At 58.7% G+C, this 27,896-nt stretch overlaps 1 protein-coding gene across 3 annotated transcripts; it reads right to left on the bottom strand.

The window, feature by feature from the left end:
* Positions 1-1,988: 1,988 nt before the first annotated feature.
* SYNGR1 (synaptogyrin 1) lies at positions 1,989-23,461 on the bottom strand. Of its 3 annotated transcripts, none has more exons than XM_079141194.1 (4): positions 23,285-23,461; positions 9,122-9,359; positions 7,938-8,083; positions 1,989-3,598 (listed from the first exon to the last, which is right to left on the bottom strand). In XM_079141194.1, exons 1-4 carry the CDS (start codon positions 23,381-23,383, stop codon positions 3,443-3,445), a joined length of 639 nt encoding a protein of 212 aa, XP_078997320.1. In that variant the 5' UTR covers positions 23,384-23,461; the 3' UTR covers positions 1,989-3,442. The 3 variants fall into 3 exon arrangements, with proteins under 3 accessions (XP_078997320.1, XP_078997319.1, XP_078997321.1); XM_079141193.1 differs by having other exon boundaries at positions 1,990-3,664; XM_079141195.1 differs by lacking the exon at positions 1,989-3,598 and adding an exon at positions 5,975-6,738 and having other exon boundaries at positions 23,285-23,456.
* Between the last annotated feature and the right edge of the window lie 4,435 nt (positions 23,462-27,896).

The raw sequence follows: 27,896 nt of genomic DNA, 5'->3' as shown, positions 1-27,896 counted from the left end.
CAGTGGCCAACTCAGGGCCACTAACTTTAAAAACAGAGTCCTGTGTCCATGCAGACTGAGGAATATGGAAAAGATCTGGATTGAGGCCGAACTACTTATCTTGGCTACCTGTGGGGCTGGAGAATGGACGGGGACAGGGAAGAGTGTGTGTGTGTGTGTGTGTGTGTGTGTGTGTGTGCGCGCGTGCACACGCGGGCACACGTTTGTGCACATCAGGGAGACTGGCTTCAACTGCAGTGATTTTATTATTTTACTTTTAAAAAGGAGAATATATTTAGGGCTTCATGTAATTAAAAGCTTCATGTGTAATTAAAAATTAACTGAACAATAATTAAAAAATAAAATGTGGCCAGGCACCATGATGCACACCTGCAATCCCCGTTCCTCAGGAGGCTGAGGCAGGAAGATTGCAACTTTGAGTTCAGCCTGGGCAACTCTGTGAGACCCTGTCTCAAAATAAAAAGTAAAATGGGCTGGGGATGCAGCTCAGTAGTGGAGCACCCCTGGGTTCAGCCCCCATACTGCAAAACAAACAAAGCATGGCCAGGTCAGGGGAGACAGAGGCAACGACAACCCCAAGCCACAAAGAAACATTGACAACTTGTGATCCACTGGCGGGTTCTGAGTCTTCACTTTATTAGTATGTCACCAGAAGTCACCACCTTCACTTGGTTCACCACAAATGGACGGATGTCATAGAGGAGGGTGCCACAGGGCCACTGGGTTCACTCTTGAGAGACTTGACCAGGTGGTGGGGGCTCTAGACGGGGGCCCAGGATGGGGACCGCCCTTCACACGCACACACACACGCGCGCACACACGCACACACAAACAGATATATCTGTGGAGCCTTATATTATACATCTTATATATAGAAAATATATATATTTATACTATACACAGGCAGTAACGCTGCGGGAAGGGCCAGGGCACCCAGACAAGGGCTGTGGGCACCAGGGGGTGGGGAGTGTCAGGTCGGGGGCAGCGCTGGGAGATGGCTGGACCAGTCCATCCTCCGTAAACTCTGGGGGGTCCCCTTCATGCTCCTTAGAGAATCAAAAGGGTCTTGGACCAAGGCTAGCAGCCCCCCAGGGTAACGAGTGGGAGCTCTTGGTTCAGAGAAGCCTGGACCCCCACGAGTCTTTGAAGGTCAAGAATCACCGGGGAGGGAAGCTGATGCCGGCCCCTGGGAAGCAGCCCCTCAGTCATCACACCCCAGGCGGATGAGGGGTACCCAGGCCGATGAGGGGTACCCAGGCCAGACAGCCCGATCGCGCAGGAGGCTGTCAACTCGGGAGGCAGAAGAGTGGGCTCCCCTCCTCTTGTTCTGTGCTTGACCCTGGACAGGTTACTGCCTTCCCGTCCCAGACTGGAACCTTTCTAAGGGTCCTTGCAGCCCTGCACTGGAACTCCTTTCTGGGCCTCTTGTGCTTGATGGGGAAGAGGGAGTCCAAACTCTGCAGCGTCCAGCTGCAGGGCAGGGGCTGGGGGCGTTTCTCCAAGGACAATTTGGAAACAAAAGAAAGCAGAGATCAACAAAGGAGGTAAAGGGGGTTCCGGATGCCAGGGGCCTTTGGGCTCGGGGCCCCAAGGGGCTGTCCTCAGTCAGCAGAAGGGGAGATGAGCCCTCCAGTAGCAGTCAGGAGCCCTGTGTCCCGTCCAAATCCTGCCCTTGGACGTCTGTCACCCTCCATCTCTCACTTCCACCATGGAACCCAGATGTGGAAAAGAAGTCAGCTGCAGTTCAGCCCTCACTGCTGCCCCCTGGGAGGACCTGGACAGACCAGGTCCACACCCACTGCCAGCTCACCTGTGCTCCCTGAACCCCTTCCCCCTCTGTCAAGTGGGGACAGTGCTACTCCCCCCCACCACCACTTGGGACCCTTGCTCGGGAGCCTGCAGCTTCCACCCTTAATGGGCGCTCTGTACCTTTCTGGCTTAGTGCTCATCTTCCCCAAGACCATAAGCTCTGAGGGCGGGGACCATGCACACCCTCCTGTCCCCAGCACAGGTACCTGACAACTGGCTGCTGAAAGTGAGCGCGAGTGAGGCAGGGTGAGGGTGGTCACCAGCACCGTCCCTGTGGCTGGCCCACAGTCCCCTCTGCTCTGCTGCCTGAAGGACAGGCTGGCATGGCCCGGGCAGAGGCAGGAGGATGGCAGACAAGCCGCCTCCCTGCAGTTCCCAGCTCAGGTGGGGAACCGTGTGCAAGAGCCTTCCCTCCCTGGCTCAGGAGGGCCTGCTCTGCACCCGGTCCCACCCACACCTCTGCGCCTTTGGGGTCACCTGATGCTCTCCCCTGAGCCACTCTGCACCAGTAGCCCTTCCCTGGGTCATCTTGGAGGCTCTGCACTGCTTCCCACAACGGACCTTCTGGAAAGCCAGAGAATTCCAGGTTGCTCCAGCCTGGAATCCCTGGATGACCCCCAGTGAGAGGAGAGATGAGTGTCCCAGATCAGGTCTGTTTCCTGGGGTCACAAAAGCAGGAATCTGGCGCCTGCTGGGTGACTGGGGTCAATTAACCCAGGCAACAAACCCAGCCCCACTTGCTCACTGGGACCTTGGGCCAGCCCTGCCCCCCCAATCTGGGCCTTCATGTCCGTCAGTCCTGGGCGTGGACAGGTGAGCCCTCTAGGCAGGGACTGCAACTTGGGAGACACAGAGGGAGTTGCTGGAGCTCCCTGCAGGACACATGGCAGGGAGGGATGCAGGGGTCATGGGCCAGCAGGGTGAGCACCCCTGGGAAGGCCAAGGCCAAGGCCAAGGGCAGGCACCGCAGGGAGCAGGCCCTGGGCTTGCAGCAGGCTCAGGGCTCTCAGGGCTGAGTGCCCACGGCCCCGGGATGAGAGTAATACCGAGCCAGGTGGAGGGGGTGGGTGGGACAGGAAGGGCAGACAGGCTCCATCTTGGGCTGCATGCCCAGTGCCCTGCCTCCACTTCCAGCCACTGAGCCTCCTGGGCCTGTGGCCTTGACCTTCCAGGTTCCAGTTTCCTCAACCACAAAATGGAGACAGTCCTGCCAATCCTAGCAGGCTGGCTGTGCTGACAGGGCTCTGGGGGGTGATAGCCTGAGCCCCATGCCACCAGATGTCTGGCATCGACCAGTCCTGCCTCGGTGCCAGCAGGCTCCCTCCACATTTCATGGGTCTCTGCCTCCTTCACCCATGTGCTGGGCACAGGCCTGACACATAGTAGGCGTCACTGAGTGCTTGAGGACACAATGAACAAACGCACCCCCACCACCCAGGTCCCTGCCGGCAGACAGACCCCGACACCTGGCTGCTCTCGCCCCTCCAGAGCTCCCTGGGACCTCAGCACAACAGCGTGGAGGCTGCGGGGGTGCCAGGCAGGGCTGCCTGGGAGGGAGAGGGCAAAGGTGCAGAGAGCAGGGCAGAGGGCGGAGGGACAGGGCAGGCAGGGCGGGGCAGGCGGTCACTGCGGCTTAGTAGCCCTGCGACTGGTAGCCCTGGGGCTCAGCGTCAAAGGCGTTGGCTGGCTGCTGGTAGGTGCCACCCATGCCGGCAGGGTCCGGCCCGGTGCTGGGCTCCACGTAGGGGGCATAAGGCATGCTGGAGTCCTGGCTGGGGTCCATGTAGTCCTGGGAGAAGAGGGCCGAGTCGGCGCCGATCTGGTATCGCTGGAAGGCCAGCACGGCCTGGCCCGCCTGGGGTAGGGGCCGGCGCGACAAGGAAGGTAGGAGGGGACGGTTAGGGGAGAGACAGACAAGAGCACGGGTTAGTGGAGTTAGTTTTCACAGGACAGCAGAAAGTTAAAGGTCCTCAAGGCATGGGAGATGAAGACAGGAGGTCCCGGCGGCCGCCCTGCCTGAGGCCAGAGCCCCACCAGCCAGCAAGAGGACTCAGCAGCACCTGCCCCATGTCGCCCAGGCCCAGAGGTCACTCTGGGCCACCAGGAAGTCTTGACCTCCACTGTGGAGGGTCAGGTTGGCCCAAAGGCCCATTGCCCCCTTCTCAAAACTGTGCTCTGGGACATGGGGCTGGGGCTGGGGCTGGGGCTCACCTAGCATGCATGAGGCCCTGGGTTTGATTCTCAGCAGCACATAAAAAAAAATAAAACAAAGGTATCGTGTCCACCTACAACTAAAACAAAATATTTAAAAAAAAAAAAAAAAAAGTTTTTAATAGGACAGAGAACTCTTTCTGTCTCTTGCGGCTAGGCACAGACATGTGACTAAGCTTTAGCCAGTGTGGCACTCCCATGCTCTCTGTCCCACTCTCTGCTCTGATACCTGGAACACAGATGTGATGGCTGGAGCTCTAGTTGCCAAAATGGACCACAAAGACCATAAGCTACACTGTAGAGATGGAGGACACCTGGGCCGCTGAAGCTCTGGAGCCACTGAGCTAGTCCTGGGCCACCTCCTTAGACACCAACTTTGTTTGAATCACGGTTATTTGAGATTTCCATCACTTGCTGCCGAACCTAGTTCTTGCCGAAACACTTGGTCATGCAAGTTTGGGATGGAATTAAACAAAGTGAAACTTGTTTCGGGACCACGCGACTTGCCAGATGTGTGCTGGAGGACAGACAGTATGTGAACTCCGTAACCTCACCTGACCACACGCCCAGATCCCACAGGGCCCGGCCTAGAAGCCTCGGCTGCGGCATTAGGACATTCTTTTTCATTAAAAGCAATCACATCGTCCTAGGACAATGCCGCTGACCATTCTGAGCCAGGCAGTAAATCAGATTTGCCATCAGAAACCTGCTCAGGGGTTCACGGTGAAGCCTTCCCCAGGACCTTTACCGCCGGGGAACCCGCCTGAGGGAGCACTCCCGTTGCAGGGCGGGGAAGGCAGGTCCCCCAACTCCTTCCCGTTTTTTTTTTTGGTACTGGGGATTGAACCCAGGGGCACTTGACCACTGAGCCACACATCCCCAGCCCTTTTGTATTTTATTTAGAGACAGGGTCTCACTGAGTTGCCTAGGGCCTCGCTGTTGCTGAGGCTGGCTTTGAACTTGCCATCCTCCTGCCTCAGCCTCCCAAGCCACTGGGATTACAGGCGTGCGCCACCGCGCCCGGCCTTCCCTTTGACCCCTGAAAAAGCACCAAGTCAACCAGGAACCCCACAGGCCAGTGAGTGAAAGGGGGTGCACTCTGCCTGGCCCTCTACCCTGGAGGTGCCAACTGCGGCAGCCTTTGCTGAGCAGCGGGTGTTGAAGCAAAGCCCGCGCGCTCTAGAGAAGCTGGGAGAGGCGTTAGGGTGGCCTCAGGGCTGGTCTGAGGTCCTGCTGCTGGGCCTTGGAGGTGGGGAGGGAGGTGCTCCCAGGCACCCCGGAGCTGTCAGGGAGCCCTGCTGGGAGCTCACAGGGACAAGCAGACGGACCCCGAGGACGAGGCCTGTAGGCCTGGCACCTCCAGCACTCCCGCTTCACTGTGGAGACGGGTCTCCTTCAGAGAGGGCTGGCCAGGTGACCTCTGCGAACCTTCTGGGGCTCTGCCACAGGCACGGAGGCTGCGGCTGTGGTCAGCACTCCCGTGGGGTCAAGACCTCCTCTGGCCAGCCAAAAGGGGCCACCAGACCAGAGCAAAGGCAAGGCCTGGCTCCCACTGGCCGGGCTGCAGGAGGCTGGGGTCCCGAGCAGAGCCAGGGGCCCGCGGGCACCTGGCCCTCTTTCTCAGAGCAAGAACACCCCCACAGCACCTCTGCGGGCAGCCGGCTGCCCGCACCGCAGCCCCCCAGTGCCAGGGAGCCCATTCAGCCTGCTCAGCTCAGGCAAGGCTGAGGTCATGCCTCAGGCCCAGGTTTGCCACGGCCTCCTGGCTCCTGTGGAGTGGAGGACTAGGCAGGCTCCCGTCCAGGAAGCTGAGGGCACCGGGGAGGCCAGAGTCCTTTGGCAGAACAAGGACTCACAAGAGGCTCACTCCCAAAGCACTTATGGAGGTGCCCCTGACTTGCCAGAGAGAATGAATGAATGAATGAATGAATGAATGAGTGAATGAATGAGTGAGTGAATACAGAAGCTGACGTTTATTGAGCATTCCTGTGCCAAACCCTGTGTTGGCCTTTATTTCATTTGCATAACCACCCTGAGAGGTTGGTCCATTACTACCTGTCAGTCCAGGAATATGGACTGAGGCTCAGAGAGGCACAGGGATTGCTCCAGGTCACACAGCACACAAGAGCAGAACCAGGTCAAAAGTCCTCTGACATTCCAGGCCAGGCCCCCTTGACAGTCAGCCTCTAGGGAGACAGTAAGACCATCCTTCGTACCACAACTGTGGACACAGAGATCATACGGTGCCTGCTGCTTAGCACCTGGGACCATGGATATCCACTGGCAAGTCCGTGGACAGAGCCACTTCCAGCCTTCTAACAGCCTGTGGCCCATCAGGGGAGGTTTTTTTTGACTGTCCACCCTTCTCAGCCTGGGGGTTCCTGAGGGCAGGAACCCTGTCTAACTCATCACTAGGCACAAAACAGCTGCTCAATAAACGTTTACTCAACGAATGAACATGTAAAGAACAGGCGAAGGCAGCAACGTGTGAACGGACAAGCCACGGAGCATCCGAACTGGCCCTTCCGGCCAGGTCCCCTGCCCTGGTGTCCCGGGCATCTCTGGCCCTAGGTGCAACCTCCCCACCCGCTGGGCACAGGACTCCCTGCTCTGCAGGCCGGGGGACTACGGCTGAGCCGAAGCGGGGAACAGTGTGCTGTATTCCTCCTGGAAGGTAAGTTCCTTGAATCTGCGCACGGCCAGGGCTGCGGTCAGGCTCTGCCAGGAGAGAGCAGGGGTGAAGCCGCTGGAGACGAGCCGGAAGGGCAGCAACCGGCAGGGAGGGAGGCACCGGGCAGCTGGGCCAGGTGCGCGGTGGCCCAGGCGTGCTCTCCTGTGTGGGCCCCACCCGCCCTCTGGACTGGCTGCTTCCCAGCTCTGCCTGCGGCTGGGGGGCCGGCCTGAGGGCCTCGCCTGCACTGAGATCCCCTGTCTTCGGCCCACAGGGGCTGGAGCTACGGGTTTCCCTCTCCAAACTCCAGCTCCCCAGAGTGTATTGGGGGGCTGGGTGTCCCAGAAGAAAGTGGGCATCCAGGGACCCTCAAGAGAAAGAAGTCACCCCAGGGAGGGTGGGGGAGCAGGGAGACCCCCAGGCACGCACAGCCGAGGGTCTCCGCGGGAGGCTGGGCTGAGGCTGGACGGGCAGGGGCTGCAATGGTGGGGGCAGGGGGGAGGGATGGGCCCGGAGCTGAGGCAACCCGGGATCTCTGCAGGACAGAGATCGAGAGAAGAGAGAGAGACCGCCTAGGCCTGCGGAGAGAGGCCAGCCCTGCCGTGGGCCTGCGCCAGCGAAGGACTGTCTCCAGCCTGGGGCCAAGGGACCTGCTTTCTTCGACTCACGATATATCTTTTTAAAAACTTGAATAAATTCCCAATACATGAAGATCGGAGTTCGTGTGAAAATTCGGACGTCTGCTTTCTCTGGAAAAACTGGACGTGCTGCCTCTGTGGGCGCCCATTTCTGTGTGGCCACAGCCTCAGCAGAGGCGCCCCTGAGGACACACTCACGCCACCTGGCTGCTCCCTGCTCTCGGCCCTGCCCCAACACCAGGGCTTCTGGTCCCCCCACCGCCTCCCACCCCCATTTTCCAGAGGGGAAAACAGAAGCTGGGAAGGTCAGAGGCAGCCCCGGGTGAACGGGGCCTCTGACTCCTGGGAGCCTCGGAGCCTCCCAGTCCCACCTTTCTGCCTAGGGCTCTGCCTTCTCGGCTGTAAAGGGGACGTGAATGTCACCCACCAGAGCGGCCGGGGTGTCCGTGAGCTCGGGGAGGCTGCTCCGCACCAGAGCCAGGGCCTCAGCCTCCTGCGGGGAGGCCAAGCCTGCAGGTGGAGCCCGAGCAAGGCCCAGTGCGGCCCCGGAGGCCACAGAGGCCCTGCCAGAGAAGGCGCCGCCCGGGGCTGGCGGGCGCTGCACTCACCCAGGTGAAGATGGAGAAGAAGGAGAAGGCGATGGCGGCCCGGGCGGCGTCGGTCCCCTCGCTCAGCGGGCTGTCCCTGGGCTTGGAGACCTGCCACTGGTTGGCCAGGTAGCAGAAGCCCACAAACCAGAGGAAGGCCCAGAAGGCTGGGGGTCCCCAGGCCAGGCAGGACAGTCAGGGCGCATGCATGATGGACAGGGCGTGCGGGCAGCGAAAGGGGAACCGAGGGACAGGGAAGGTCAAGGGCAGGCGTCCCGAGCTCCCCACCCCCAAAGGGCGAGCGGGGAGGGGAGCGGAAGGAGCAGGTGGGAAGGGAGGAGGCGAGCCAGGTCGGGTGGACAGGACAGGGCCAGGGGCAGAGAGGGAGGCCCAGCGGGGGCAGGGGGGGAGAGAGAGAGAGGGAGCGCGGTCAGCTCAGGCCAGGGTTCTCCACCCTGTCAGGCACCAATTTCTAGCCACTTCCCCAACTCAGCCCCACGGCCTGAGGACAGCTGCTGTCCAGGGAGGAGGCTGGGCTGTGCCCACCTGGGGGGAGAGGCCGGGTGGGGACAACTCTGTCTGGGTGTGTTCACAGCCTCACGAAGCCCCCATGTTCAGAAAGGGGCCTCTGCGACCTGGGGTGGGGGCTGTGGGGGTCTCGGGGCACCATGATCTGCAGTGCCAGGTCAGCCCAGAGAGCAGCTGTGTCCTGAGCAGGGGACATGTGGCGGCCCAGCCCACCTCCCAGGAGCACTGCCCGGGGACCCTGGGCTTAGAGAAGTTTGAGAACCACTGATCTGGTTGTAGTTCCTTCTAGAAGGCCCGAGGAACCTGCGGCCTGAATCGGGGCGGTCTCTGCTCACAGACCTGAGTCCTGGGCTCAGGTCTGGGCGGCAGGACTTGAACTCATGGGACAGGGGTCAGGGGTCATGTCACGCTGCCTAAGACCAGAGGAAGGGATCAGGCTCCAGGGACCCTGATGCTGGGGTCCAGCGCCTGCTGGGCTCCACCAGGAGGGCGCGGCAGGGCCGTTGAGGCGGGAGCCCACCCCAGGCCCGGCCCGGCCTGCGCCCAGCAGCAGGGTTGCTCTGGGGTCTCAGGCCTTGCCAGCCACATGTCCCCAGTCTGTCCCCCTCACCCGCCTGCACCTCAGTTTCCTCTTTGCAACATGGGGGATGGCGGCCGCGTCCCCGGCCGGAGCTCACCCGAGACGCCGATGTCAGACAGGACAGCCTTCTTGCGGTCCTTGACGCTGCTGATCTGAGGGAAGTAGACGTCCAGGGCCAGGTAGAGCAGGCAGGTGAGGAAGGCCAGCACGCCCACCGTCACGCCGTAGCCGCAGGCGCCGGGGTTGCGGTTGTAGACGCAGAACTCCTGGCCCTCGGAGGGGCTGTTGAGGTAGCCCTCGTTCACGATGGAGCCGAAGACCACGATGGAGAACACCTGCGGGGGGCCGCTCGCCTGGGGTCACACGGCACGAGCAGGGTCGCCTGCTTCCTTCCTGAGCCCCACGCGCCCGAGCCAGAGGCCCTCCTGGGCCTGACACCAAGGTCGCCCCGGGACTGCACGGCCCCAGGACAGGGAGCCCTCCGCCCTCCAGGGTGAACCTGCCCAGCCCCACCCCAGGGCCACTCCTCTGGGGCTCAGAACTGCCCAGCCCCAGCCTGTCCTTGCCTCTGGGGTTTCGGGGCTAACAGTCATGTCACCTGTGCCACCTCATGTAGATCCTCAACAACCCTGTGACAGGCATGTTTCAGCTGGGTGGCCGGCGGCTGAGGGGGCCCCAATGACCCCACCTCTAGCGATTCTTGACCTGGTGTCCCCAGCGTCCCCTGAGAGTGCTGGACCTAGCAATTGCCTTCTAACAGACAAAAAAATAGGGCAACAAGTGCTGGGGTCTCCCTTCTGGGCTTAGGTCACAGAAGGACCTTGCCCACCCCCTGCTTCTGCTGCGCACGGGGTGTCGGGGGAGCCAGCTTGTGTTCTGTGCTGCCAGCAAGAACCGCCAAGAGCTGGCGACCGAGGCCTCTGCTGGCAGCCCACAGGGGTTGAATCCCTCCAACGCCCAGCAGTGAACTGAGACTGGATCTGCCCCAGGGGGCTGCCAGGTGCTGTGGACGTGGCCCTGAGAGCCACAGCACCCAGCAAGGTCAATTCCTGACCCACAGAACTGCCAAGAGGCATGTGCGTGCTTGGGACATGAGTTTGGGGGCAATTTGTTACACGGCAATAGCTTTCTTTTTTTCAAATGGAGTATCGCTCCATTCACAATCTTTTTTAAGGAGATTTTTATTAGCTGTTGATGACGGTGCTGAGGATCGAACCCAGGGCCTCACACGCGGTAGGCAAGTGCGCCACCAGAGCCCCAGCCCAGCCCAGCGACCACTCTCAGTGCATCAGCACCACCAGCATTTCATAGACGAGGGGTGACGGCCACAGGTGTCAGCGAACGTGGCCAGAGTCGGCCTGGCCAGGGACACCGCGGGGCTCTAAGCCCAGGGGACCTGACCCCAAAGTCCACGCTTTCTCCCTGGGCTGCCTGCCTCCCCTGACACCACAGGAGGAGGCCCAGAGTGGAGAATGCATGTTCAGAAAATTAGGCCCCAAGATCGGCCCTTGATGGCAGGCCCTGGAGGGAGGACGTCGGACACGGCCACGTGACTTTACTTTGCATTTTCCTGAAAGCGAGGCAGACACTGGGCCAGGACGCCGTCCCAACCCAGATGTGCGCAACAGGACCAGAGAGAAACAAGCAAGGGTTACTGTTCGGAGATACAAAGGGACAAAGGACTGATCCGTAAACACACACACACCGTACTGATTCGCGCTACAGGGGGACGAACCTGGAGAACAAGTGAAGGGAAGACAAGCAACAAGAAAGCCAGACACGGGGGAGGCTGGCGTTGGCCAGAGGTGGAGTGCATGTCTGGTGTGCACAAGGTGCTGGGTTCATCCCCAGCACCAAAAGAAAAGAAAAAAGAAACAGCCAGGCTCTGCTCCCCCCAGCAGCCCCCGAAACCAGCAGGGCGACGTGTTCAGCCCCCCCCACACGAGTCCCGAGGCTCGCGGGGTGAGGGGGACGCTGGCACCGGCAGCACGGGCGGAACCAGGGCTCGTCCACGGTTCCAGCGTGTGCTCCTTCCACCTGACCGAGCGGCACTCAGCCCCAGGGGCCTGAAGAAGGGGTGCTGGTTCCAGAGACCAGGACCGGCAGCGGGACCAGCGGGCACACAGGCCAGCTGCCCAGCGCCACTGGGATCAGGCAGCTGGACCTGGGCCCAAGCCGGAGGCTCAGAGGACAGACAAGGAGTGACAAGAAGCCGCACTTCAAAACAACTGTCAAAGGTCTCCTGAGGGCCCGGGAACTGCGGCAGGCGAGGCAGACCCCACAGACCACAGAAAAGGGGCGCTCTGACGGCTGGCTGCCCCTCAGCTCCTGTGAATTGTGGTTTGGGCCCCCGCACTGAAACAGGCCCCAGGTTGCTACCCAAAACGACCAGGGCAGGAACGTGAGGTCCAGTCCTGCATGTCATCAAAGTCACCAACCAGCGGAAAAGACTTGGTTAGAGGAAGATTTCAGACAGACCTGCCAGACTTAAATCTGAGGGCTGCTGCTCATGCTGTGTGGTCCTGGGCAAGCGATTTAACCTCTCTGAACCTGAGATTGGTCCTCTATAAAAGTTAACTTCTTGGCTGGGGTGGTGGCTCAGTGGTAGAGCACTTGCCTAGCATGTGTGAAGTCCTGGGTTCCATTCCCAGCGCACAATTGAAAGCGACCTCTCCTCTGGGGAGACTCACATGCAAGGACCAAGAGCCAGGCCGTGTCCCCTAGGGGCTTAGTCAGGGGTCACTTCCTTCTCCAGAGGCCCCAGGAAAGGACCCCCTTTGAGCAAAACTTCCTCATAGACCCACATTCCCTGAGGCTGAAAAAGACGCCACTGCTGCCCGAAAGGACCCCCTTCAAAGCAGGAAAAGCCAGGCTCTCCCAGGCCAAGAGGGGAGCACCGAGGGGAAGCAGGAAGGCGGGAGTCTGGGCCTGGGAGCAGCAGAGGAGGAACCACTGAGACGGGTCCTCCTGGGAAACAGGGCAGGCAGTCCTTGGAGAGGCCAGGAGGGAAGAGCTGGAGACATGTCCCCGAGAGGGGGAGAGCAAGGTCAGAACACCCCGGGAGGGACAGGGCGGGCCGCAGCCCCCAGCTCAGGCAGGCTCCAGTGCAGCTGAGGGCCTCCCCAGGGAGGGCTTCCACCGGAGGGCTGGGGCAGGAGCCGGGCCACGTGCCCAGCAGGTGACCCCAGACCATGACTGAGCCTCTCTCCAGGAGCCACAGCAGACTTAAGAGCTGTTGAGTGACCAGCTCTGACTTAGGGTTGAAAAGACCCCCCGGGGGGCAGGCAGCATGGAGGACAACACCACAGGGGCCCCCGCAGCGCCCGCAGAGGGAGCGGGGCCGGCGCTGCCGCACGGGTGGAAGGTGTACCCCCGGAATCTGCCAGCAGCCCGCGAAGTGAGCGCAGGGAGAGGAGGCGCGGAGAAGGTGGGCCGGGAACAGACGGCCTGCCCCTGAAGACGCGAGGACCCTGCGGGTCTGGGGTCTAACATGGAGGCTCAGAGGGGAACAACGTCTCCAGCGAGCATGGCAGCCGCTGGCCGTCCCTGAACCCCTGCAGGGCTCCTGGGCCTCCCTCCGCACTGACCTTTAGTGTCTTGCTTAGCTGCTGTCCCCACCTCAAGGGCAGCCCCCCAACAACAGGTCATGGGCCTCAGGTTTCCACTGTTCGGCCACCCACGGTTTGTGGCAGGAGGGAGGGGGCTCGCTGGGATGCTCTCTGGGCTCCGCCAGGTCATACTCCAATGCCTGGGTCGGGGTAGGGTACCTGAACCCGAGTCTCTGAATCCAAGGTTCCCTGTGCTGGGCGGCCTCCCCGCGTGACTGTTAAGGCTGGACTGCAGGGCAGCGAGGACGCCCAGGGCGGCCCAGGGAGACCCCAGAGAACCGGACACGAAACCAGAATGAAACCCTACGCTGGCCACAGTGGCATGGAGGAAAGTCACGCAGCCAGCAGGCCTGCTGTGGACAGAGGCAGAATGGGCTGAGCAGGGGAGACCCAGGGGGACGGCCAGGCAGGACCCGGGGAGGTCGCTGGGCACCCGCAGGCCCGGGAAAAATTTCCTCCTTCCCTGGAGCTAAAGAAAACGCTAAGAAAAAGCAACAAGCAAGCAGCCGGGCCTCTTCCACAGCTTTCCACCTCTTTTGAATCCGGTCCCGGGTCTTTTTAGAAACAGCTCCAGATGGTGCTTGGTGCTTGGTGCAGGTCTGCGTCAATCGCGGAAAAACAAATCTGCAGGAAGCTCGCTTGGATCCTGGAATTTCAGGATCTTGGGCTCTGAGTTCAAAGACACAGAGAATCAGGGACCCTGGAAGTACCAACCTCTGTGACCCGCAGGCCTCTGTCCCTGCCCCTTCCCTGTTCAGCCATCCCACAGGGACAGGATGGCACAGACGGGCTGTCAGAAAGTTCTGCGCCTGCTGTCCCCTGCCCGGAGTGTGTCCCCCCTTTCCATTTGTCAAATAGGAGCCAACGCCTACTCACCCTTGGAGACCCCCCGGGATGTGGTGACACCCTGGCTACCTTCTGGGACACCACCTTCCCAGTCACTCTCCCCCACACTGACCCTCCTGGTTGGGACTTATTTACGGGCCTGACTCCCCCAGGAGATCCTGGGCCAGTCGCAGCCTGCTTGGACCAGGCACTAACCAGAAGAAGTCAACCCACTCATGCTCGCCAAGACCCTCCGAGGGAAAGCCTCAGCCACGGCAGGGGGGACGCTGAGGCTCAGAGAGGCCGAGAGGGGCGCTGCAGCAGGAAGCAGAGGCGGTGTCCAGCAGCGTCTGTCCATGGCAGCCCCACTCCAGATGACAGCCGCGGCCTCTGGGATCAGCTCCCTCCCCAAGAGAAGCAAACTCCAGACCCCAACTCCAAGATCAGCAGGAAACCCAGGAGGGACCCTAGTCCCAACCCAGGCCCCAGCTGCTTTTCTTGAGGGACCAGAGGGTGGCTCTACTGCAGATGGCGCCCGCAGGGTGTGCCTGGGGCTCGCGGCAGGTGGGCGAGGGCCAGCCAGGCTGCTGGAAGAGCTGCACACAGCCGGTGGGGGGCGGAGGTCACTGCTCCACCAGGAATGTCCCAGAGGTCAGTCTGGGTTTAACGTCTTTAGACAGATGTGGGGTTTTCCCAGAGAAGTTGCAGAGAAGTAACATCTGAGGTGTGGTTCGGCTGTCCCCCAGCATCATCTATCTGGTCCTGCACAGAGACATCTGTCCCCAAGCCAGGCAGCGGGGAGGAGCCCCTGGTCCCTGCAGGCACCCAGGCGGCCTGCTCAACAACGCTCCACCTGTGGCCTTGGCCACTGCCCACATCCAGTGCCTGAGACCATCTCAGCCTCCTCTTGGGCCTCCTCCCCTCCTCCAAGGAGGCCCTGGCAGCAGCCAGGCACATCCTGCCACCCTCTGATCTTGCCAGCCCCCAACCAAGGTTGGAGTCCACTCCCTACAACAGCTCAGAGGCCCTGTGTGGGCCTCTTGCCTCCTGCCACTCCTGGCCTCCCCATGGCCTCAAGCTGCCCCTTCATCCACACACTGACTCCCCGCAGCTGCCCAGGCCCAGGCCCCACTCTGTCCTGGAACCCCATCCGTACTCCAGCCTACCCGACGCTCCCCAGCCACTCCTGCCCCCCACCTGCTCCAGCAAGGACAGCCAGCTGTCCCCTGGTGGCAGCCAGATCAGGTCACTCCCCTGTGGAAGCCCTTCCCCTGGGGCTCACCCACCCCAGAAGAGCAATCCCCTCCCCCACGAACCCCAGACCCCTGAAGCTTTCTTCCACCCTCTCCCCTGCTCCTTGCAGCCTCAGGACCTTTGCTCTGAGTGGCACCTAACTTCCCTCCTGCCACCTCCTCCGAGAAGCCCTCAGCAGACTCCAGAGCTGCAGGACCCCCAGCACCCCAGTGATCTCCTTGACAACGCTGCCACACAAGGTCCTCTGTTGTTCCTCAAGGGTGAGAGTCTCTTCCAGACTGAGGGAGGGCCAGGAAGGCCTCCAGGGGAATGAAGGGGGGAGCCAGGATAAAGTGCTCCCTCCCAGTACCCGGCCGGCCTCAGGGCTCAGACAGAGCTGGACCCTGCCTGCCCCCAGCACCTGTCCCAGACCTGATCCCACCTCCTGGGCCTGGGAGAGGCTCAGTGCTGAGAGGAGCCAGCTGCCAGGGCTCCCTTCATGGGGCGGGGCTGCCCCTCGGGGTCACGTGCGGGACATGCCCCTGTGAAGGCCTTGCCTGCCCCAAGCCTGGGAGGGACCTGCAGGGGATTAGGCGGTAATCCTCACCAGGCTGTCCCCAGCAGGCCCCTGACTCCAGATGCACCCTCAGACTGTCCCTCTCTTCACCCTCCCTGGGCTGTGGGACCACAGGGGACCCTGAAGTCTCATCAGCAAGAGGGGAACTGGGACCCAGGGAGGGCTCACGTGGCTGGCCCAGGACCCGCTCAGGGCAGAATCACCTGCACTGCTGTCCCTGAACCGAGCCTCCAGGCAGCACCTCGGCCAGCCCAGGCCCTTCCCGCCCCCAGTGGCCTCAGCACTCGGCCCGGAGAAGGGCGGTCCAGGCCACCCCCGGCAGCCTGAGCCCTCGCTGCTGCACCTGGCCCCGGGGCTCACGAGGTGGGCAGCAAGGCCTGCAGGCTCCGCACCCTGTCTGTCTGCTCTCCTCACGGGATGCCCCTGCCGGCCAGCCCACCCTACCAGGCTGGGTTTCTCCTGTGGACGCCCCAGGTCTTCAGAGGGAGAACCCAGACCTGGGCCTGCCTCCCCTCCTGGAGAAGGAGACAGGTGCCCAGAGGGAAGCCCAGGGCACAGGGGCCACGGGGAGTGGGGCGCAGGTCAGGGAATCCGCTGAAGGGGGACAGCGGAGGAGGGAGGAGGGCAGGGCACGAGGGCCCTACCCCGGGACAGCGACCAGCAGCCCCAGCGCTCCAGGGCTGATGACCACACGGCTCTGTCACACCTCGGCCTCGGCCGCTGCAGCTGCTTCCGCTGCCACTGCCCCCTTCTCTGCCCGACTGGCTCCAGTTCTCCCGACTCCAGTGTCCCCATCTTTGAGCCTGAGCTGTGTCACCTCACGCAGGTCGGTGTCCGCCCCCGTACTTTCCCTGGATTCTCACTAGGAGCGAGCCCTCCCTGGCTGGGGAGCAGGCCCGGACGTGGCCCAGGTGAAGACCCAACAAGCCCGCAGGGGCTCGTCCTGCGCGGCTGGAGTCAGTGGAGGACAGGAGGACGCCCTCACTGTGTGCCAATGCCGCGCAGAGATCCGCTCACGACAATCAGCCACTGGAGCTGGCGAGATGAAGGTCACGGACGACCCTGACAAGATGGGGCAGCCGGGACAGCCTGCTGAGGGGGTGCGTGTGGGGAAGCAGGTGGGACCCTGGAGACAGTGGACACGGCTCCGCTGAGGGCAGAGACACGAGGGGCACCTTCCTAGATGGCGACGTCACCCATTTGTAAGTTGACGGAAGAGCCAAGAGCAGAGGGTGACGCTGAGAACGGCAGAGGAGAGGGAGGGACGGAGAAGCTCTGGACGTGAGTCCTCGAGCACGAGAGAGGGACGCATCCAGTGGCCTGGGCACAAACAGGAACTGACCTAGGAGGAGGGAGGCGGACCAGCCAGGCTAAGCCAGGCGGGTGCCACTGTCAGAAGGGCCGGAGCTGGGGCTCATGACCTCCCGGGGCCCCGGCAGACCAGGGGCTGAGGGTGGACAGCAGGTGGGCCAGAGGCCCAGCGGTCCAGGCCCCAGGAGCTCTGGAGCCAGGGTGAGCATGGGGAGCTGGACGGGAGGGGACGAGGGGCCCGGGAGGAGGACGTGGGCAGCCTAGGCTTGGCGGTGACAGTGGCAGAGTCCGGTGACAAGACTGTGGAAAGAGGGAGTCTGGATGTGGGAAGGACCACAGAGTGGGCACGGCAGGGACCAGGACTGAGGCCAGGGGTGGCATGAGGGACGTGTCCCGGCTGTCTGTCTGTGAGGAGGGAAGCTGCGGGGAATGGCCCCTAGTGGCCTCAGGAGCCGGGAGGGGAAGCCCCACCTCCAGGCCCCACTGAGAGGGAGAGTAGAGGGCCGGGGACAGGCCAGGCTACAGTGCAGCTGACACAAAGGCCACAGGTGTCAGGACGCTCAGGAGCGGTGGAAGACCTGGGGCACAGGCCCTGTCCTGCTCCGTGGGCCTGGAGTTGCTGGAGGGGCCCCAGCTGCTGGGGGTGCTGGCAGCCTGGTGGCTGGGGGCCAAACGGACTGGCAGCAGCCCCTTCCCTCAAGTCCCCTCGTCTGGCACCGGCCTTCCCAGCAGAAAGGGGCTGGGCAGCTCCATCTGGGAAGAGAAGCTCCCAGAAACACGGGGCACGGCTGCCTTCCAGACCCCAGTAACGCTGCGCTCTGCGCACACGAGGACCCTCCGGGGAGCTCCGCCGCAGGCCACCAGAGCATGGGGACAGTCTCGACGTCCTTCTTTAAAGATGGACAGGCCGACCCTCAGCTTCCCTGCCTGGAACCCTCCAGGAGCAGGAGCAGGGGTCCGCAGGGCAGGAGGGTTGGGGACCACAGGCCCCTCCATCTGGCCTTTTCTCAGGACAGATGGGGAAACTGAGGCCGGAGCCCTGGCATCTTGCTCAACCCCGCCAGTGAGGGCCGGAGGGGCTGCACCAGACGCTTCCCACGCCCCGCCCGCCCGCCGCTCCCCCAGGACAGCCGGTTCTTCCGGTCTAGGTGCCAAGCGAGGCTGCTCCCAGCGGCCATCTGCCTCCCCTCCTGCGGGTCCTTCCTCCCTCCTCGCGGCCTTTGTTCTTTCTTCTCCAGCTAAGACTGCAGCTTGGCCCAAGCGGTCATGTGCGCTGTCAGGTGGGGCTGCCCCTCGGGCAGGGGCTGAGGCTCTCCACCTGGCACCTCCCGAGATCCTCTCTGGGCCTCAGCTTCCATCTAAAGCGGGATAACAGAGCCCACCAGGGCTCCCACTGCCAGTCCCGGGTCGCCGATGAGGAAACTGAGGCCAGGAGAGGCAGGGGTCTTCCGCGGTCCCCATGAGGGTCCTGTCTTGAGCTAAGCCCAGGGTTTCTCAGGCTTCCCGAGCCCTGGCTGCTCAAGACACCTGGCAGAAACCCATGGGCCCCGTCTCCTGCAGCGGATGGCCCCCAACAGAGACCCGAAAGAAGGAGCAGTGAGGAGCAGCCCAGGAAGGGAGGCCGGGAGGACGCCAAGATGGCCAGCCACCTCTGCCTAGGTGACAGGGCTGTGCCTGGTGCTGAGAAAGGGCAGGCCGGACACGACCATGCATTTCCACACGCAGCCAGGACATCTGCCCAGAGGCCTCTCCAGGTCAGGCTACCGAGACCGTCAGACACCTCCAAAACCACCTCTCCCCTGCCCTCTCTCTGGCTTCCCACCACCCTCAGATGAAGTCTGACTGTGTCAGTCATCCAAGTCCCCTCCAGAGCCACCAAGCAACCTCTTGACCCCTATCACTGTTACCTATACTCCCTGGGCCACCCACAAATCGTCATTTCCAAAACCCAGTCACACCTCAAGTCTCCAGGCAATCCACAGGCTGTTCCTTCTGCAAGGGAGTCCCTCCTACTTTTTCTTTCTTTCTTTTTTTTTTTTTTTGGTAGCAGGGATTGAACCTAGAGGAACTCAACGACCAAGTCACATCCCCAGCCTTTTTGAGACCAAGTCTTGCTAAGTAGCTTAGGGTCTTGTTAAGTTGCTGAGGCTGGCCTCAAATTTGTGATCCTCCTGCCTCAGCCTCCCAAGTGGCATGTGCCACTGTACCCAGTCTTCCTACTATTTTAACAGAAGCCAGATCAGTAGTCACCTCTCCTGAAAGTCCTCTACAACCCTCCAGGCAGAGGGACCCACTACCCTTTGGGTTTCCTTTTTTGTAGTGATCCCTCCTGGAGAGTGCCTGCCAGCTCAACTCTGGGTGGGACACACGCTGGCACTGAGCAGGGACTTGGTATTTGTGGAATGAACGAGCCAGTTGGCCAGGGCACTCTGCCTTCCCCTTTCTGCAGACCCCTTTCTGCTGCAGTGGGCTCCAGAATTCCTCTAAAGGACGCCTCGACATGCAGCCTGATGGGGAAAGGGCGAGTCTCGTCTTGAAACTGCTGCACTTGCAAAGACGCTCAGTTTCTCAAGTCAGTGGTCGCTTGGGATGACGACGGGGCTCATAAAACAGGGGCTGGAAAGCTGCCCCCTCAAGTCAATCCCTTAGTGCTACGGCCCCCCCAGAGAGGGAGCCTCAGGAATTCAGAGTGAGGGTCCGGCAGTCGCAGGCTGGAGTCACCTTTCCAGGTCAAGTCGATTTACAGAAGCCCTGAAAGACCAATCTTGGGCCTGGCGCTCAGCGAAGAGGATGTCCCTGCCTGCTCAAAGCCCTGGGTTCGATTCCCAGCACCAATAATAATAATAATAAAACACTTAAAGTGGCAAGATTTCTAAAATTTTATCATGTGATTTTGCCAAAATGGAGCATTTAAAAAAAAAAAAAAAGAACCAAAACCTCTCATCGACCAGCACTGACTCTTTCCCCATAGAGAATTCCAGCACCCGAAAAAAAAAGATTACAAATTCCAAATAAAAGGTGGTCCTTCACAAGAAGTGCACACACTTCCCCACCGAAACTCCTTTCCCCTCTGGCTCCAGAACAAAAAAGTGAGTCACTACTGACAGGCTGCAGGCACGGAGCTGGGATTGATCTGGCACCTGTCACCTACCCAGCCACCCAGCTCAGTCGGGGAGACCAAGGCACAGGAGTGAGAAGGGGACATTTGCACTTGCTGAAGGTCACAGCTGCTGCCTAGAGGAGTCGGGGTGGCAGCCAATCTCCAGCCAGCACTGGCACGTCTCCCCTAAAACCCAGGTCAAGGTGGCAGCTCCCAGTCTGTCCTGGACCATGTCCCACCTTAGCCATCCCAGCCTGGCGCAGGACAGGGAGGCTCAGGCCCAGGCCCAGCCTTGCCCAGCCTGGGCAGTAGTGACAGAAGGGCTGAGAGCACCCCGGGCGAGGGACACACCAGGTCTTCTTCAGCAGCCAGGCTGAGAGTACGGGACGGGTCTGCCTTGGTGCTGGCCTGCAGCCTGTGAGGTTTGGGGCCTCCTTAGGAAAAACAACGGAAAACGACCTTTCTTGAACAGAGCTTACAAAATCGCAAGGCCATGTGCACAGATCAGAGGTGACTCTCCGGGGCCACGGTGGGGGCCTGGGTAGTATTGGAGTCCTGGCTCAGTTCTTGGAACTGAGGGGTTCCCAGGGTACAGAGCTTCCAGTGCTAAACCCAGGAAAGCTCTGGCAAGCCAGGATGGATTGTCACCCTAATCTTAAGAGTCCAAGCTCCATAAGGGTGGCAGGGAAGCCCTCGGCGTGTAGGGCGACTGGGAGCTGGCTGCATTTACTGCCAGTTCCTGAGTGCACGAAGAGGTCTCCGTACATCAGAGACTCTTTAAGAAGACTGGGAAGGACACACAGACTGTCTGACCAGCAGCTCTTCCTAAGCAATGGCTATCACACGGGATGTTTTCTCCCAATTTTCTCTATTGTGGTAAAATACATATCACACGAAATTTACCATCTTCGTTTCTTTTCTTTCCTCCCTTTGCTTTTTTGCAGTACTGGGGATGGAATCCAGGCCTTGGGCATGCCAGGCAAGTGCCCTACCACTGAGCTGCACCCAGGCCCGTCTTCACCATTTCTTAATGGATTGTTGAGTGACATTAAACTCGCGATCCTCCTGCCTCAGCCTCCCGAGCTTCTGGGATTATGGGTGTGAACCATGGCACCTGGCTGGGGCAGGTACTATTCTGATGACCAGAAAAAGAACTATTTATTTCTTGCAAAGCTTATTTACAGGTGCACTCAGTGAGATCTTATCTCAAAATAAAAAATAAAAAGGTCTGGGGATGTAGTTCAATGGTAAAGTATCCTTGGGTTCACCCCTCACAAAAAAGGAATTTACTTATCTATTTTTTAAAGGTGTCAGTGAGCCTGTATCAGATGCTTCCACTCCAACAAAGGTGAGGAGCACCCGGTGTCCAGGTGTGTGAGCAGTGCTGGGAGGTGAGGGAGAAACCTGGGCATTGAATGGGGGCTGTTTTGACACTCCTTGTGTCTTTTCCAACCCTGAACTTCCAGGATTCTGCCCTCGTCCTTTATTTATTTTTATTTTTTGGTACTGGGGCTTGAACCCAAGGGCACTGTACCACTGAGCTACAGCCCCAGTTCTTTATTTTGAGACAGGTCCTGCTAAGTGGTCCAGGCTGACTATGAACTTGCCACCTTCCTGCCTGTTTCCCAAGCTTCTGGGATCACAGGCGTGCACACCAAACCAGGCTTCCTCTGCCACTTACACACTCAGTAACCTTGGGCCAGGGACTTACCTCTGGGAACTCAGTTCCCTCAGGTGGGGGAGCTGCTGCTTTGTACACAATGGGTACTACATCCAGTTATTTTTCCTTTCTCCTGCTTGGAATGTCCTCCTGTCATCCCGATGTGCACAAGTGCAAACCCTCCTCATCCTGCCAATTTGACATCCCCTTCTCCATTCAGGTCTCCAGTGCCAGGTTGGGGATCCTCCCCTGGCTCCTACCACCTCTGCCTGGGGGCACCTGGCCCCCTCTCAAGCGGGCTCTGGGCTCCCTTAGCACAAGGGCTGCGTCTGAGTCATGCTGCCTTCCCCCAGGGCCTAGCAGACTCAATAAAGCTCTGCTAAATGAAGCCATCAGGGGCAGAAATGACCCAAGCAGATAAAACACCCCGCGCCTCACAAAGCCAGCGGCTTCCTCTCCCAGGCCAGAGACCCTAGGGCCCGCAAATGGGAGCAGGGCACCCAGCCTTCGAAGCTAACCAGACAGATCCCCAGGGCCCCCACCTTGCTTCAGGCCAGCTGGAGTCTCTGGGAGCTGGGAATTGTCCCAGATGAACGAATTCAGTGTCACAAACCTTTATGGATGTGCCTGGGGGGCCAGGACACAAAGACAAACAGAACTGGGCTTCCCTGCCCTTAAAAGGCTCATCTGGTGGGCATTGAAACCTGGTCACCCTTCCAGTGGCCTCAGGAAGGAGTTTTAACTTTTTAGAAAACGGAAAGATAGTTTCCTTCCACTTTGGGAGGCCAGAGATAAGTACCCAAGCTGTCTCACCTACCAGATCCATATATGGCCCCCAAAATCCCTAAGAGAAAGGCACTTCAGCACGCCTGGGTCACAGGCATAATCCCCTAGGGCCCCTTCCTGCCAGTATCCCTGCCCAGAATCCCCAGTGCAAGCTCTTCTTGTCTGGGCCAGCAGTAATGGGCCCCAAGACTACAGAGACAAGACCTTCTATGACTGTGTCTTGCAATGACCAACCAACCTCAGGGAGCCCCAGGTACCCCCGAGGCCCCAGCAGGCCTTCTTTCCCTGGGGTGTTGACCCCCCACTCTGCTCACTGTTTGGGGGTTCAGACCCCCCAGGTTTGAACAAGAACCCACTCAGCACTGGGGGTCCTGGGCTTCAGTGAGCTGCAGGTCCAGAATGGGCCTCTCTGCTCTTCACTGTGGGGAGGGGTCCTTCCTCCCAGACACTCGCGCCCCGGAGACCTCCAGGTGTACACTAGGCGGTGTTAGGGATTCATAAAATCTCAGCGGCAAGGGGGCCCCAAGGAGGCTCCGCCCACCCTCTCTACAAATAGGGAAACTGAGGCAAGACCGAAGCGGCGGCACTCCCCACCTCGGATCTGAACTCCTCCTTTCCAGTTAGCAGTGCTGGGTGGTTCCCAGTCCAAGGTCACGCCGCGAAGGAGACGCAGTTCCCGATGGAAGCCAGGTACCCGGCTCGGCTCGGACTCATCGCTCCGCACCTTCCGAGCCGAGCCACAAAACCCGGTTCCCTGTCCCCTCCTCGAACCGCCCCGGCAGGCGCGGCGTGCGCCCCGGCGAGGTGATCTACGCCCTGACCCGCTCCCCGCAAAAGGCCACCCGAGCCCGGGCTGGGTCCCCACGGTCGCGCGCAGCCCGAGCCGCTAGCTGCACAGCCGCGGCGGGAGGTCACGGCGATGGGGGCGGGGGCGCACGAGCCCGGGGCCCGGGGCCAGGCGCCCCGGGAGCCGGAGCCCCGCGCACGGGCCCGGGAAGGAGGCACGACGGCGCCGGCCCGGCCGGCAGGGCAGCTCCCGCCCGCTGCCGCGTCCCTGCGGGTCCCGGTGGGGTCGGGGTCCGGGTCCCGGTCGGGGTCCGTCCGGGCGCGCCGCCCTCCACTTCGCACCCGGCCTGGCCCTGCCACCCACCGGTCCTTACCCAAGACACGACGCGCAGGATGGTGTGCGGCTGCCGGACCAGGGTGTGGGGGTCGAAGGCGCCCCCGGCTTTGCCCGCTCCATACGCACCCCCTTCCATCGTGGCTGCACCGCGCGGCGCCCCCCGCTCGGCGCGCGCCGCCGGCCCGTGCGCGTGCGCGGCGCCCCCGCCCCCTCCCCTGCGCGCGGCCGGTGCGGCCCAGGGCTCCCGCCAGGGGGCGTCGTGCGCGGCGGGCGCAGTTCGCGGGCGGGGGCGGGGCGGCGCGCGCCCGGCTCGCGGGGGCGCGCGTGCTGCGGCCCCGGGCGGGGGACGCGCTCGTCGCTGGCGCGGTGACCTCTTTGCAAAGCGAGGGGGAGGAGAGGGGTGTGCAGCCCGTGCAGATGCGTCCCCGTCCCCGGGTGCCCTCTGAGCCCTTGGCTCTGCCCGAAACCATCTTCGTGATTATTTATGTATTTGCCGGTGTCCCGTGTCCCGTGACTCTGTCCCAAATAGAGTGAGAGCGAAGGGGGCGCCTTCGTCCTCGTCACCGAGCGTGTGGCACCCCGTGGGCGCCGCAGGGACATCCACCCAGCGAGTCAATGAACCACGAATGCATGACCCCTCTCGGCACAGCCGCCCCCGCCTCCCGGGACCACCTTCCACCTGCTCTTAAGATGACGTCATGTGAGTCCCTGCGCCCGCACCTGCACCCCCACCGCGAGCGACCGGCACAGCGGCAGAAGCTGAGAAAGGACAATAAATTCTTTGTGAGACTTGGGTCCACCGCCCCACCACCCTGCCCCTTTCCTTAATTTGTAATGAATTATGTAATTATTTTTGGTTGTCTTCGCTAGTCTGTGTGCTGCCGATGCTCAGGTTTTTGTCTGTCTTGTTCACTGCTGTCTCCAAGGGCCTAGCACACAGTAAGTGCTCACTAAACACACCCTAGTCCCCATCACGCTGTCACAGCTCGGGCTACAGCTCCAGGTCTTATGGAAACTGAGGCTGGAAGGGAGAGTTCTGGTTGCAGTGGAAAGAGCAGCGTTCCAGGGCTGGTGCTCTCTGACCCGGAGTCCTTATGGTCTCTTTGCCTTTCTGGGTCCAAGAGATGTCTGCAGGGACTTTTGCCACCCTGGTGTCCTGTCATCATAGGAGGATCTGTGCCGAAGAAATGCCTGAGGCACCTCTAACATCCTGTAGGCAGATTGCATCTTAGACTCAATTCATTGTTGACTTTCTACCTGGTCTGCGCGGAAGGCTTTTCATTAACTACCACATTTAGTCTAGCAAATTTATGAAGTAATACTCACGCTGTATAGAACTTCTAGAAGCTTTTCAGGAGGCAGGAGGGTTGCAAGTTTGAGGGCAGCCTGGGCAACTTAGCAAGACTATGTCTCAAAATAAAAATATATATAAAAGAAGGCTGGGGAATGTAGCTCCGTGGTAGAACACCCATGGTTCAATCCCAAGTACCAAACACAAAATCAAACACAAAAACAAAACAAAAAAATCGTCCAGAAGAAAACATAAGAGAAAATCTTTGTGACTTGGGAGTTAGGCAGAGTTCTGACGTACAATACCAACAGCACGTTCCATCGAAGGAACAAACAACCGACAAACTGGACTTTGTCAAAATTATAGAATGCTGTTTGAACAACACTGCTAAAAGAAGGGATGAAGCCAGGAACGGGGGTAGTCATTGTGATCCCAGACTCAGGAGACTGTGGCAAGAGGATCTAGTCAGCTTAGCCAACACAGGGAGACCCCGTGTGGGGGAAAATTAAAACAACAAAAAAAAGGGAAAAATGAATGAGAAGAAGGAGAAATGAATTAATGAATGAACAGACAAACCACAGGCTGAGAAAAAACATGTGGAAAGCATATATTTGATAAGGAAATTACATCCCAAATGTACAAAGAACTGTCAAAACTCAATGATAAAGACACAGCACACTTTTTTAAAAGTGGATAAAAGATTTGAACAGATGTACACTCACCAAAGACATACAAATGACAACTTTATTTATTTTGTACCAGGAATTGACCCCAGGGGTACTTAACCACTGAGCCACATCCCCAGCCCATTTTTTAGATTTTATTTAGGGACAGGGTCTCACTAAATTGCTGAGGTTGGCTTTGAACTCCAGATCTTCCTGCCTCAGCCTCCTAGCCAATGGGATCACAGGCCTGCGCCACTGTGCCTGGCCTACAAGTGGTAACTAAGCACATAAAAAGATGTTCCAACATCGTTAGCCATTAAAGAAATGCAAATTAAAACCACAATGAGGACCAGGGACATAGCCCAGTGGTCAGCTGCTTGCCCAGCAGGCTCAAGGCCTGGGTTCCATCCCCAGCACTGCAAAAAAATAAAAAGCCAGAATGAGACACCACCACACACCTATTAAGATGGCTAAATATTTTAAAAATTGACATTACTGAATGCCAATGAGATACAGAGGAACTGGAACTCTTATCAATCCCAAAGAAAATACAAAATGGGATAGCTTAAGAAAGCAGTGTGGTCATGTTTTCATAAAGTTAACTGTTCATTCACCATAGAGTCCTATAATCCATTTCTAGATACACTTGAGAGAATGAAAGTTATGTTCACACAAAAACCTGTACAGACATTTGTAGAAGTTTAATTTGTAGTAGCCCAAACCTGGAAAAAACCCTAAATGTCCTGCAACTAGGGAAGCTATAAACAAACTGTGGGACATACAATAGAAACCACTTAGGAAGAAAAAGCAATGAGCAGTCAGGCACGGTGACACATGCCTTGCCCCTTGCCGAGCCATAATCCCAGTAACTCAGCAGGAGCATCGGAAGTTTGAGGTCAGCCTCAGCAACTTAGCAAGACTCTGTCTTAAAATAAAAAATAAAAGGGGCTGAGGATGTATCTGAGTGAATTCAATCCCTAGTACCAAAACAAAACAAAACGAAAACAACTTTATGAACTTAAACGCTCCTCCTTCCGCAGCCTTCCAAGTAGCTGGGACAATAGGTGCTCTGCACTTGGCTTGGCCTTATGTGACATTCTTGCAAAGGCAAAACTGTCAGGACAGAAAAAAAGATCAGTGGTTACCAGGGGCTAGGGGCCTGGGAAAAGATTTACTACTAGATTTACTCTGGGGAGATGATGGAAACTTTCTATGCTTGTATATGAAGCACAATAAAATTGCTTATTTATTTTATTAAGAAAGTAAAGCATATTTATTTATTTATGGTAGTAATGGGGATTGACCTGAATTTCACTCTACCACTAAGCTATATCTCTAGCCCTTCTTATATTTTTATTGTTATAACTATTTTAATTTCATTTGTGTATTTATTTATTGAGACAGGGCCTCACCGAGTTGCCAAGCTGGCCTTGAATGTGCAATCCTTCTGTCTCAGCCTCTCAAGTAGCTGGGATTACAGGCATGTGCTACTGTACCTGGCAAGTATATTTTATTAATAAAATGTAAAATGTATGTTGAAATTTGCACAACTTCCCATTAAAAGGGTTGATTTTCATCGAATGTAAATAACTTTTTTTTTCTTTTCTTTTTTTAAGTCCTGGGTATTGAACCAGGGGTGCTTTACCACTGAGCTACATCCCCAGGCCTTTTTACTTTTCCTTTTGAACCAGGGTCTCACTAAATTGCCCAGGCTGGCCTTGAACTTGTGATTTTTCTGCTTCAACCTCTCAAGTGGCTGGGATTATAAATTTACACCTTGAGCTGGGTGCAGTGGTGCACACCTGCAATCCCAGTGGTTTGGGAGGCTGAGGCAGGAGGATCACGAGCTCAAAGCCAGTCTCAGTAATTTCGAGGAGCCCTGAGCAACTGAGCAAGACCCTGTCTCTAAATAAAAATATAAAAAAGGGGCTGGGTATATGACTCAGTGGTTAAGCACCCCTGGGTTCAATGCCTGGGACCAAAAAAAAAAAAAAAAAAAAAAGCAGGTATGCGCCTTAATTTGTTTTTAATGGTAAAAAAAATGTGCAAATGTAATGGGCTGCAGACCAATGAGTAATATCACTTTTTAAAATTCAATAATTAGTTATTTGCATTAGATTTTGTGCTAGTTATAGGGGCGTAGGGTGAAGAATTTAGACTGTCCTTAATCCTCTGCACTAAATTTGATCATACAAATGAATAAAATCTCAGAAAGGATGTGGTGTTTAGAATTCTGAGCTTCAGAATCAGATATTTGGGGGGGATGGGTGGAGGTCCTGGCTCCCCCGCACAGCTGTGTGATCTTGGGCATTTGGCTTCACCTCTCTGACTTTGTTTCTTCCTCTGAAAAATGGAAATAAGCACAGTCCCTTCCTCTGAGGATTAGGGTTGAGATTAAATGACAACACACCACGCATTTTCTTAGAACCCCAAAGCTATGGAGAGTGAGGAGGTAGCGGGCTCGCGCATGAACCTCAACTTTCTGTCATTGCACATTGCAGAAACATTCCCCCGACCATCTGTGCTGATGAGCCTTGCTAGTGATGAGGCCAAAGGAGGAAGTCAGGCTGGTCTAGCAGGTCAGGCTGTTGCAAATCCGGAGCTGCCTGGATCGCGTCCGGTTCTGCCGGACTTCACCTTCCCCGCCAGGCCGAGGCGCCGCCGGGCTCGCTGCCTCTCTCCTGCCCCCTTGA

This window comes from Sciurus vulgaris (assembly GCF_902686455.1).
Source record: "Sciurus vulgaris genome assembly, chromosome: 5".
In the NCBI taxonomy this organism is placed as follows: Eukaryota; Metazoa; Chordata; class Mammalia; order Rodentia; family Sciuridae; genus Sciurus; species Sciurus vulgaris.
The sequence above is the reverse complement of the archived record's forward strand: the minus strand, read 5'-3'. Positions and strand labels throughout refer to the sequence as shown.